At 45.8% G+C, this 13227-nt stretch overlaps 1 protein-coding gene across 1 annotated transcript in view; it reads right to left on the reverse strand.

Annotated features, from left to right (window-relative positions):
* Positions 1-13227, reverse strand: part of LOC307075781 (protein TANC1-like) — a gene marked incomplete at both ends in the record, with an annotated part of 36854 nt that overhangs the window by 19926 nt on the left and 3701 nt on the right. Inside the window, 6 exons of the mRNA XM_079736476.1 lie at positions 483-770; positions 1429-1542; positions 3581-3841; positions 5216-5375; positions 9734-9855; positions 13038-13130. Of these exons, the coding sequence (XP_079592602.1) occupies positions 483-770; positions 1429-1542; positions 3581-3841; positions 5216-5375; positions 9734-9855; positions 13038-13130 (1038 nt within the window). The remainder of the gene's footprint in view (positions 1-482; positions 771-1428; positions 1543-3580; positions 3842-5215; positions 5376-9733; positions 9856-13037; positions 13131-13227) is intronic.

The following is a 13227-nucleotide window of genomic DNA, read 5'->3' on the forward strand; positions in this document are numbered from 1 at the left end:
CACACAGTTGAGAAGATTCAAGGAGGAGGGTTTACAGGTTCTTTCGGACCATGCACCCAAGCCTGTCCAATGCGGTCTGTGACTACTCAACGACTTGCTACGTCCTCACTACGATGGGACCCCTACAACAAAATCCTGAGTGTTTGCAGTCCTGGCGCCACAATTGTGAAACAAGCTCTCCACTGACATCAGCACAGCTGAAACCCTAACCATCATCTGCCAGCCGCGGGCTGAAAACTCATCTGTTCAGACTGCATCTTGGCCCATTTAAAGAATAGATGAAAATACTTAATCCCTTGTTTCTATCTTGGAGCACTTCAGGCGGTTTGCCTATTTGATACTATACTTCCACGATTCTTTTCTTCTTCTTCTTCTTCTTCTTCAGGACTTTCTGGGTCGTATCCTCGTGGTTAGAAAGCTGGTATTGTTCGTCGCAGTGGATTAAAGATCAAACTAAAGGAAAGGAAATGTCTGGTTCTTACCCCTGGGGGAGGAGCTGGGGCTGGCTGGCATGGTGCCCCCTTGTGGTACACGTCCGCCATGACAGCTGAGGATGACCAGACGCCAGATGATGGCCGTCTTCCCAGAGCCGGCGTTCCCGACAATGACGGCCCCCCGGCCCTCGTAGACGCTGCTCTCTTTCAGGACCTCCTCCAGGCGGACAAACAGCCAATCACGGCCCACGAAGGGCGTCTCCGCAGTAACGCCGGGCACTTCAAACAGGAGCGGCTTCAGCATGATGTCAGTCTGCTTTAAGGGCGCCAACCTCCCTGGGCGAGCGACATAGAAAGACAGAGTAGAGAGGACAGATGGAGAAATATACATAGAGGAGAGAGAGAGGGAGAGGGAGAGAGAAAGAGGGGTATGAGAGAGAGAAAGAGACGGAGGGAGAGAGAAGCATAGTGTAAGTTTATGTAAGTGACACGTAAGCAAAGAGAGAGAGAGTAAGAGAACAGAGAGAACAATAGGAGAGTGAGAGAGAGAAAACACAGAGTTTTGTTTGAGAAGACAAACATGGAGGGAGAGAAATAAGGGATATTTGCAGATTTTGGCCAGTCAGTTCACTTGGTACATAAGCGTACATCGTCTGGTACGTGTACGCTCGCTGACCTCTGACCTCTGACCCCAGAGGGCTGGTCTGGTACCTGTACAACCTCTGACCTCTGACCCCAGAGCACTGGTCTGGTATGTGTACAACGCCTGACGCTTAAAGTCTAAAATGTTATCTCCATTGTATTCCAACGTTTTAAATGGTAAGCATGTTTACATTGTTTACCCCATTTAGACTTGATTTAAGCCGATTAACATTTCTTTACGTCTTAAACTATGGGGCTTTACGATAAAATATTTCCGACCTCAATTTGCCCTACAGCACTCACCGCATTTTCTGCCGGAAATGCATTTTCTAGTTGTTATTCTGGTCATTACCTCTGGAGTCGTGGTGCGACCGCACCGACTTGTGTTTCCTGACAGAACCGCGATGACCTGCGTCTCGCCGTGCGTCCAAATACCCAAGATCCTCCAGTCTGGTGGAGCTGGTTGCTTTGGGGGAGACACGGAGGGGAGGGAGGAGAAGAGATACAGAAGAGCAGAGAGTGAGACTCAGAGCTGTGGATCATGTACAAGGACGAGATGGATCGCAATGCAGGGTTGGTATACGCTGCTGCCGTCACCATGACGACGGCAAACAGAAGGAGATGTTGGGCATCGCTGGAGAGGAATCATTAATTGATGGCACCGTTTCAATTAATGATCAATAACGGGTATTATTGATCTAAAGGGGACGTCACTGTGTTAATGAGCAGTCAAACTTATCCTATTGGCAGAATGAGAGCGGGAACCAATTAGAAGGCACTCAAGTGACACTCATCGGAAATCCTTTTGACAACAGAACAGTGAATAACATTGTTAAACGCATTCAACCTTACCCAGAGACCAAAAACAATCACTAACTAACTAACTACCTAACTCCCTGACGCTGTGTGCTACCGCCCCTTCTCCTGACAGGGGAAATCCTCTCCAGATGGATTATTAATCCTCTGGCAGAAGACCAGTTAGCCAGAAGACCAGCAAACCACACCCCGGTGGGTAGTAACACGGGCCTGTGTGATATCAAATCACAACAGATTGAATCAACTGTGGAAATGACGTCCGGAAGACGCAGAGCAGTATCACAGATCACACAGAAGAGCCCATTAATGACGCTTGTGATTCATTGACTTCACAAATACATTCCCTCTCTCTCCTCCTCCTCCTCCTCCCAGTTCACCACTAGACTCCAAACTCATATTATATTCGACTGAAGTAGATATAATAGATTTAATTTGGATATGCAATGTAATCAACGATACTCTGTAAGAGATTGAATTGAGTGCAATGGATATGATCTACTGTGAAAGAAATAATTGAAGTGGATTCAAGAGAGAGAGATGGGTTATTATGTCCAGGTGTTTATCCAGGCTTTGTCCCTCCCAGCTCTGCCTTGCCTGCCTATAGAGGATCACTCAGTCTTCTCAGGTAGAGAGGAAGAGAGTGGTGGAGAAGCACGACCACGAGTCCTGCCTGTGAGTCGTGACGTAGCCTTTTCATCCAGTGGACGGAGAGGAACGCCGGACACATGGAGGGGTGGAGTTCCCATCTGCGTTACCTTGGCAACGCCTCCTCCTCCGCGACCACACTTACACCACGCTGGTCCTGCTGCCGCTGCCGCTAGTGTTAGCTGAGGCTACTTTATTTATTCAGCACCCTTCAAACACAAGGCTTTTCAGAGTGCTCCACATTTAAACACATCATTAAAAAGGCATAGGCAGATAAAGCTGTTCGTTTTGATTCGTGTCACATAGGGAATCATGAGTTTCATAATGTGTCAAATTGCAAACTCTTGATGTTTAACATAGACACAAATAGATAACCATAAATACATGAAAGGAACATTTTATACAATAAATAATTCAAAGACAATCTAAGACTATAAAAGGGAAGATAACGAGAGATTTGGTAGGTTAGAGATAGGAGAGAAAATAAAGAGAGATAAAGTAGGTTAGAGAAAGTGGAGAAGATAAAGAGATACGATTGGTTAGAGATGGAAGAGAAGATAAAGAGATACGGTAGGTTAGAAATAGGGGAAAAGACATATAGAGATCGGGTAAGATAGAGATAGGAAAGAGAGATACAGTAGGTTAGAGATAGGAGAGAAGATAAAGAGAAATACGGTAGGTTACAGATAGGAGAGAATATAAAAAGAGATATGTTAGGTTATTGATAGGTGAGACGATAAAGAGAGATACGGTAGGCTAGAGAAAGGACAGAGATACGGTAGGTTACAGAGAGGAGAGGAGATAAAGAGAGATACGATAGGTTAGAGATAGGTGAGACGATAAAGAGAGATACGGTAGGCTAGAGAAAGGAGAGATATGGTAGGTTAGAGATAGGAGAGGAGATGAAGAGAGATACGATATGTTAGAGATAGGTGAGACGATAAAAAGAGATATGGTAGGTTAGAGATAGGAGAGATACGGTAGGCTAGAGATAGGAGAGATACAGTAGGTTAGAGATAGGAGAGAAGATGAAGTCATCCTACCTGCTACTGAGTTGGGGCGAGGCAGCACCAAGGAGGAGGTGGTGTGGGCATTGCGTTGTGGGAGGGGCCTCTTGGGTGGGGGTGGAGTCCTGGGCGCTGTGATGTCTGGTCCTGTCTCAGCTTGGTCTTTGAGGAGCGCCAGGTTGTTCCGTAGCGAGCCGGGCGGTGGCGGGGGATCCGGGACGGCAGCACTCCCCTCCTCCCGGGCTAGCTCCACACTAGAGCCCCGCTCCTCGTTCTCTGACGAGCTGGTGATGGTGGCTGAGTCAGGTGGTGGAGGTGGTGATGGCGGCAGTGGTAAGGGTGATAGTGGTGGTGGTGGAGAATGTGAGGGTAGTTGTGGGGGTTAGGGTGGTGGTAGTTGTGGTGGTGGTGGAGGTGGTAGTGGCGGATAGGGCGGTTGTCGTGGATAGGGTGGCGATGGTGTGCGGTGGTTAGGGTGGTGTAAGGGTGATGGTGGTTGTAATGGTGAGGGTGGTGGTTAGGGAGGGGACGGTGGTGGTGGGGGTGAGGGTGGAGGTAGTTAGAGTCAGAGAAAATAGCAAAGTCAAGTTAACAGGTCTAAGTAAAGGAGGGCGAGGGTTAGGGTATCTAAGATATTTAATCTCCATACATTTAGAAGTGACATTTGAAATGGTTGTATGATACTGTATGTGGTCCCTGGCCCTTTGTATTTATCTATAAATACATCTCTATTTAGGGAGGAAACGTGTCCTATTTTAGCAGGATCAGACACACAAGTAACAAAGACAGGACTAGTGTCCTAGTTCTGACAGAAGGCAAGGGCTTGAGGCTGAGGTGGCCAAAAGTAACGGAGAGATGGTGGACGGACACGGCTGGCGTGACAAGGATCCACCATACAGGGACCCAGAAACACCACAAGACCCCACAAACCCTGCAAGACCCCACAAACACTATGGGGCTCAGAAATACCAGGGAGACTACAATGGGGGTACTATGCTTTACGTCATTCTCTCTCTGCTTCAACTCCACTGTCGTGTACGTTTACTTTTTTAGGGGCACAGATAGTCTAAACAGTGTCATGTCTGGGATGATACATAGTCTTATAAATACATTATTCTCTTAAGAATTACTTCACCTGGACTCTGCATAGCTACCCCCCCCCCCCCCCTCCTACTTATTGTCTGTTGTTCCTCCTGGCACTTAATGTACGTACTAACTGTATGTCGCACTTAGTTTTAGTACTTTGTTGTGTAGCATTGTATCCTAGCTATATTTGTTTGTATACAGGGAATGGGTTAACCTAGCGGTTGTTAATGCTTTACACTTGGTACTCTGAACATCCTTACTGTACCGACAGCGATATATATTGTTTCAACTTCATCTGACAAATGTACTTATTGTAAGTCGCTTTGGATAAAAGTGTCTGCTAGATGCACTTAATGTAAATGTAAATGCAAATGAGGTTGAAGACCCATTCATTCCCCCATTTCAAATCACAACTCAAAACACATCTGTTCAAAACTGCCTGTTCCGTCTGATGCCAATTGCTATGTCTAATACTGTTGTTATTATTTTTTCTGTCCTTATTTTCTCTTCTGTCTCTGAGGGACGAGAAAGGCGCCTTCAACTGAAATGTATTCTTATTATGATAAGGACACCCGCCTCTCTCACCTATGATGCCACTGTCCTTGCTCTCCAGGGTGGAGGTGGGGCTCCGGCCGGGCCAGGGGCTGCTCCCAGGACAGAGCCCCGGGCTGGGGGCCGGCCCTGGGTGAGGGGCCCCCGAGCCACTCCTGGGCCCAAAGGGGGCGTTGGGTGCCGGGGGTCCAGACTGGGGACCCGGTGAGGGGGGCGCCCCGGTAGCGGGTAGCATGTTGGTGGAGGAGGAGGAGGTGGGGCTGTCCGATCGCGGGGAGGCGGAGCTACAGGTCAGGGTGGAGCTGGGACTGGCTTCCTGGCACTGCAACACACACACACACACACACACACACACACACACACACACACACACACACACACACACAGGAAGTTCATTTAAATTCACATTCACATCATATTTACATTAATAGCTTTATGATTACACTTGCATTAGTCATTTATATTTACATTCAAATGAATTAATGTAGGATTTAATTTACAAGAGTCCTATATATTGAAATTTACATTAGTATATATATTGACATTTATCAATGTATGTTAACATACGCATTTGTTATTTATGTTTACATTCACATTATTCATTGATGTTTACATTACAATCATAAATTTTAATTGTGGATGATGGCTGGTTTAAACAGCCTCACCTGGCCCGAGTAAGACTGACTGGTATCTAGGGCTGGATGAAGCTGCACACCTGTTGCACATTGAGCAATTCATTTGCACAGGTTGAATCAGCCATCACAGCACACACTTTCTGCGTTCTTTGCCTGGAGAAGCCCAACAAAAGGGACTTTTCCTGGGCTCCTCTAGACAAAGGATGCTGGATGGTGACGTGGAAGCCGGTTGATTGTACGTTTTGCAAAGGATGATACATTGTCTGGTGCTCCATGTTGCAATGCAGGAGATCTATCCCTGAGTGTGGGCGTTGATGGCTGGTTTAACCTGTGCACATAGATTGCTCAATGTGCAACATGTCTGCAGCCTCACCAGCCCCAGAGTAGAATCAGTCTGACAAGGGCCAGGTGAGGCTGCTAAAATCAGCTTTTGTTTTACCAGATTTTCCTGACTAGATATTCGGTAGCTGTGGACATCCCTCTTTGATTTCTAAATGATTATACATATTAAAAAAAATAGCCATCATCCACACACACTCCAACATACACTTTATGATATTTTCCTGACTAGATATTCGGTAGCTGTTTACATCCTTCTGTGATTTGTAAATGATTATATATTAAAAAAAGAAAAACATTAAAAGATTCATTCATTCACACACATTCCAACAGTATATTAATAAACATCTCAAAATAGGCTATTGTAGGGGTATTTCTTCCTCAAAGTCTGAAATAGCACAGCTCGACTCTGCTGTTCCATTGCTGTAATGTGATGTGCAGTCATTGGTCACCAGCCTGGCTACCTAGCCAGGGGGCAAAACAGACTCCACCTAGTAAATCAGCTTGAAGGAAATCGATAGACTGAAACTAGGTGACATCTCAATGGATTTAGTAGAACATCATTTGCTGTTGCTAAATGCCCACCGTGGAAACCCTTAATAACATAATTAGAAGTCAATCAGGGATTTCTGTTGTCCATCACTTTGAGTAACGAGATCACAGGGGACCAGAACCTATCCACACAGGGCAGAATAGGACCAGAGCTGTTCCAAAGAGCTTGGTTTGAACCCTTTTTCCACTGGTGCACCCGTGTGAAGTGGGAGTGGACAGAAGACCCCAGATACTCTGGTCGTGATGGGACCAAGAGACCCCAGATAAACTGGTCCTGCTGGGACCAAGAGACACCAGATACTCTGGTCCCGATGGAACTAAGAGATCCAAGATACTCTGGTCCTGATGGGACCAAGGGTCCCCAGATACTCTCGTCCTGCTGGGATCACGAGAGCCCAGTTACCCTGGTCCTGCTGGAGCCATGAGACCCAAGATACTCTGGTCCTGCTGGGACCAAGAGACCCCAGATTCTCTGGTGCTGCTCACTAGCAGTGCCTCATCCAACGCTGGCTACCTGATTGTCTTATATCTCTATTCTCCACCGCACTGCCCGAAGCAATGGAAATGGTAATGTATCAGATTCTAGCTGAAGGAAAAGCACATGAGAGGTTCAGGCCGTAGTCCACCGCCCATCTCCTCCACCCCGCCCCCGGCGCATTACAGAGATGACACACATCAGATCTTCTTCTGGAGGGCTGGTTAAAGTATAATTCAGCAGAGACTGACATATCTACCTACCTACTACCTACATATCTGTTGGCCTAAGATCAGTCACTATAAGATTCTACGCAAAAACGTTAACCAACGCTCAAAACCTCTACAAATATAAATAGTTATGGACATCTTCACTGATGTATCCATGTATACCAGTATGCGACACAGGTGTGTACCTAGCCTTATGTATACAGTATGTAAAACAGATAGGTATCTATCCTTATGTATACAGTATGCAAAACAGATGGGTATCTATCCTTATGTATACAGTCTGTAACACAGATGGGTATCTATCCTTATGTATACAGTCTGTAACACAGATGGGTATCTATCTTATGTATACAGTCTGTAACACAGATGGGTATCTATCTTATGTATACAGTATGTAAAACAGATGGGTATCCATCTTTATGTATACAGTATGTAACACAGATGGGTATCCATCCATGTGTATACAGTCTGTAAGTCGCAGGGATACAGGAAGCAGACAAGGCGAGCAGGTCCCTGAGCTCTCCTCGGCTATCTCTGCTGCGAGCCCACTTTCTGCTCTGAGCACTGCGTGATAGGGCGAGCCCTATCTGGAGCTCAGCTGCTACAATCAGGCTGAGAAAGTGGGCCAAGGCCGAGCAACGGAGAGACAAAGAGAGAGAAACACCTAGCCCGGTACTGCTCATACCTACAGAGATCGAAAGACACCCAGCCTACTGCTATTTATGCCTACCAATATAGAGAAACACCTAGCCTTGCCCTGTTAAGACCTGCAAATATAGAGAAACACCTTGCCTAATGCTCTTTATACCCACAATATAGCGAAAAACCTAGCCTAGCAATATCTCCTTCTACAGAGATGGATGGAATACCAAGCCTATCTCTGTTTATATCTACAGAGATAGAGAAACACCTTGCCTAGCGCTGTTTACATCTACAGAGATAGAGGTACAGAAACACCTAGCCTAGCGCTGTTTATATGTACAGAGATAGAGGTAGAGAAACACCTAGCCTAGCTGTTTACTTCTACAGAGATAGAGGTAGAGAAACACCTAGCCTAGCTCTGTCTAGAGAGATAGAGGTACAGAAACACCTAGCCCAGCACTGTTTCTACCTTCCAGAGAGATACATAGCACTAGCCTAGCAATAGTATGACTTACAACTAGAGAGATACATGTGGCTTTGCACTACTACAACTTACAGATAGAGGGATACATGTAGCCTAGCACTACTATGACTTGTAGTTTTAATCATTCACTCAAGCTATGCGGCGGTGGGGAGCGTATCTATGTTCCCCGGGTCCTATGTTCCCCGGGTCCTATGTTTCCCGCTTTGTATGTGACCGGGGAACATAGGACCCTGTGAGCAAATCTTTTTTTCGTAGGATGGTAGGGGCAAGTACCGCCTTTTTCGCCTCTGATTTGCCTGTGATTGGTTAGAATGTCTCTTCTCCAATTGGTTATGGTTAGGGTTAGGTTTAGGGTTAACCCTCACCCTAACCCTAACCCTAACCCTAACCATAACCCTAAACCTGATCCTAACTCTTTGCACCCGGGGAACATAGGACCTGGGGAACATAGGGATGACCCCCTGCGGTGCACACAGGCTTCACACACGGCTTGCAGGGAGACAGACAGAACAGAGAAACATACAAAAAATATTGATCTGACGCTATTCCGTTCGGTCTTCAAGTAATTTTTAAGCTTTTTGTGAATGATTCAGTAATTATTAACAAACCATTAATTAATAAGCCTTTAGTTAATGATGAAAGTTTCATTTACAAAACATGAATACACATTTGTAGATGCTTGACTGATTTCACTGATGCTCAGTCTACCAGCCTATCCAGCGGACTGCGCCAACTGGTAGACTGATCCATCCATCATACGGCGGACACTGCAACTTGGAACTCCATAGAGGGTCGATTTCGACATGGCTTCTAATGGCTAAACAACATCAGACCTGGTGGTAAAAACGGGGACCTTTAACAGCCCTTGTTTTGTTTATGATTACCTCCTCATCAAGTAAAAGCGTGAAAACATATGTTTTGTTATAATGATTAGTTCCTCATTAAGGCTTATATATGACCTGTAACTGAACATTATAATAATGTGTCTATATATACCCTTATTTTGCCTACAGTCAAATATTGTCAAACTACTAACTGTTGAATCCAGCTCTGGGCTGATTGAGGAAAGGGGTCAGGGGTCGCCATGGTCAAGAATGATACAGGTATGGCTGTGCTCATAGGAGTACAACCTCATGGTATAATATGAGAGGGGCTTCGAGTTCTATAATATAGAGAGAATATCACATAACCTACCATGCTCTCCCTTAGATCCTCCATGGTAGCTGGGTGGGTGGGGTCTCCCAGCAGCAAACATAGTCTGGTCATCAGCTCCTGGGGGGGCAGAATGGAGCCACACTGGGGGGCAGTCAGGACCTCTGGAACACACAAACATACACACAGGCACACACACACAAACACGCAAACAAAACATGGACGCACACACACACACACACATTCACATGCAGGCACACCCACACACATTAAAACACGCACAAACACACGGGCGCACACAAACACACAAAAAATTACATGGTGAGATTTACATTTTTGGGAATCCTTGAGACGCAGCTGTCGTGACTTGATGACATAACGGACAGCTGTCTCATCATCATAAATGCTATATATATTTCTTAAATTATATATAGAAAATATAGAAAATAAAGGCTAGATATTATATTTATACTACATGACCTAATAAGGAGATCACAGGCATTCCTTGCAAGGACAGAGAGAGAGATTGATATAGAGACAGAGCGAGAGAGGTATAGAGACATATAGATACATAGAGCGATACAGTGAGAGAGGTAGGGGGACAGACATTGATACAGCGAGAGGTTGATAGAGAGAGAGAGAGAGAGATTGATAGACAGAAAGATTGACAGAGAGACAGAGATCGAAAGAGACATAGACACTGTTATAGGGAGGAGAGTGACAGCCAGAGGGAGAGAGACAGAGTATTGTCGGAGGTCTGTGTGTTGTTGTCTAAGTGTGGCGGACCGGGTAGCGCTCCAACGCAGGGAGCCAGGGAGTGAATGACAATGAGCCCCCTATCGCTTCTCCTGCACTGATTGGTTGACACAACGCCATGTGACGCTCTAATTTATAATTGTTTAGGGAGCTTCAGCTCCAACCACAGGGTCACCTGTCCTCTAACGCAGGGGCCGTCGATATAGACCTCCCACAAGACTACTCAATATCTCCCTTTATTAAAGGATGGGGGGGGGGGGGGGGGGAGTGTTGAGGATGGAAGAGGAGGGAGAAGGAGAAGGAGGGATGATGAGATAGGAGGAGGGAACAGGAGGGAGGAGGAGTTCTGGGGAGGCTGGTGGATGGATTATGAGGGAGAAGGGGGGGATTGGGGGAGGAGAGAGGAGGAAGGAGGAGTAAGAAGGAGTGATGGGAAGAGAGGAGGAGGACGGATGAGGAGGGAGGAGGAAGGAGGAGGTAGGCACAGCTCTCTCTGGACCTCGGTGTACATTCTCTCCCCTCTCTCCTCTCTCCTCTGTGTCACCATGGTAACATTTAGAGAATGCCGGCGAACCAACGGGAGGTGAGCTGTGTTCATATTGAGGTCACTTTGAAAACACGAGCCTGATGCCGAGGATGTCAGAACGGCCAAGTTGAGAGACTTTGGACATAGGGAGGTGTTCCTGTAGCGAAGCCCAAAGAAGGCAGGATGTGAGAGCAGGCTTAGTCAGGATGTGAGAGCAGGCTTAATCAGGATGTGAGAGAAAGTTTAGTCATGATGTGACAGCACGTTTAGTCCAGATGTGATATCAGTTTATGTCATGATGCAGGATGTAAGGGCAAGTTTAGGATATGAAAGCAGGATAATAGAGAGGATGTGAGACTATTTTCAGTCAAGATGTGGGAGCAGGTCTCGTCAGGATGTGGGAGCAGGTCTCGTCAGGATGTGAGAGCAGGTCTCGTCAGGATGTGAGAGCAGGTCTCATCAGGATGTGGGAGCAGGTCTCGTTAGGATGTGAGACCAGGTCTCGTTAGGATGTGAGACCAGGTCTCGTTAGGATGTGCGGGCATGTTCCTTAAGGATGTTAAAGCAGGTTTATTTAGAATGTGAGTGCAGGTTTATTTAGGATGTGAGAGCAGGTTTATTTAGGATGTAAGTGATGGTTTATTTAGGATGTGATTTCAGGTGTATTTAGGATGTGAGGGCAGGTTTATTTAGGATGTGCAAGCATATTTATTTAGGATGCGAGAGCAGCTTTATTTAAGATGTGAGTGCAGGTTTATTTAGGATGTGAGAGCAGGGTTATTTAGTATGCGAGAGCAGGTTTAGCCAGGATGTGAGAGCATTTTTATGTAGGATGTGAGAGCAGGTTCAGTCAGGATGTGAGAGCATGTTTATGTAGGATGTGAGAGCATGTTTAGTCAGGATGTGAGAGCATGTTTATTTAGGATGTGAGAGCAGGTTTAGTCAGGATGTGAGAGCAGGTGTCCGGCTCCATCACAGCCTCACCGTTGCCATTGGAAACAGGAAGCTGAGAGGCGCCTGGCAACTAAAAGATGCTTCATAACACATGTACACATTGTAGAAGTACACAAGGACCTACACATAGAACATGTACTAGAGGTACACATAGTACATCGTACAAATCATACATGTACTAGAAGGACACATAGTAAACATAGTAGAAGTACACATAGTACACATTTGAAAAGTACTCATAGTACAGGAACTAGAAGTACACATAGTACACGTACTAGAAGTGCAAATAGTACATATATGAGAATTACACAAAGTTCACATAGTCCACATACTATGCATAGTACATGCACTCGAAGTACACATAGTACACATTATAAATGTACACAGAGTACACGCACTAGAAGAACAGGTACAACACGTACTAGTACACATAGTACACGTACCAGAAGTATCTGTATCAGCACATATTACAACATGTGCTAGAGCTACACATTACATTACCTTACATTAGAACACGGGTTATAAACGCATATACAACACATATTAGAAGTACATATACTATTCTTCTTTACTTACTAGAAGAAAAAATTATATAAATACTAGAAGTACACACACAACATATTTAACCAGGTCAATAAAACCTTCTACGAAACACCTTATATCACACACACACACACACACACACACGCACACACACACACACACACACACACACACACACACACAAACACACAGCCAAACATTCACACACACACACACACACACACACACACACACACACACACACACTCACACACACACACAACACACACATCGGCAAGCACACACCCACACCAAGATTATGTTACGAATAGAAAACATGCAATCCAAGTTAACCCAACCCAAATTTCTCAGATAAACACAAACATTACTTTTCACAACTTCAACCTTCCTTTCCTCTCTCCATCTCTCTCTCACTCACACACACACACACACACACACACACACACACACACACACACACACACACACACACACACACACACACACACACACACACACACACACACACACACACACACACACACAAACTCCTCCAATCCTCTCTCTGGGCAAGTGGAGGGGACATACCTCTGTAGTGCTCCGTCGGTCGACACGACGCGGAGACCGGCTCTTCATAAGGACATCCATCCAGCGCCGCCTGCCTCCTCCTCCTCCTCACACCTCCAGCACAACACAAAGGGACACGGAGGGAGGGAGGGAGGGAGGGAGGGAGAAAGAGAGTGAGAAAGAGAGAGAGGTAGAGGGAGATAGGTACAGA

Source organism: Pollachius pollachius (genome assembly GCF_949987615.1).
Source record: "Pollachius pollachius genome assembly, chromosome: 5".
NCBI classification, from domain to species: domain Eukaryota; kingdom Metazoa; phylum Chordata; class Actinopteri; order Gadiformes; family Gadidae; genus Pollachius; species Pollachius pollachius.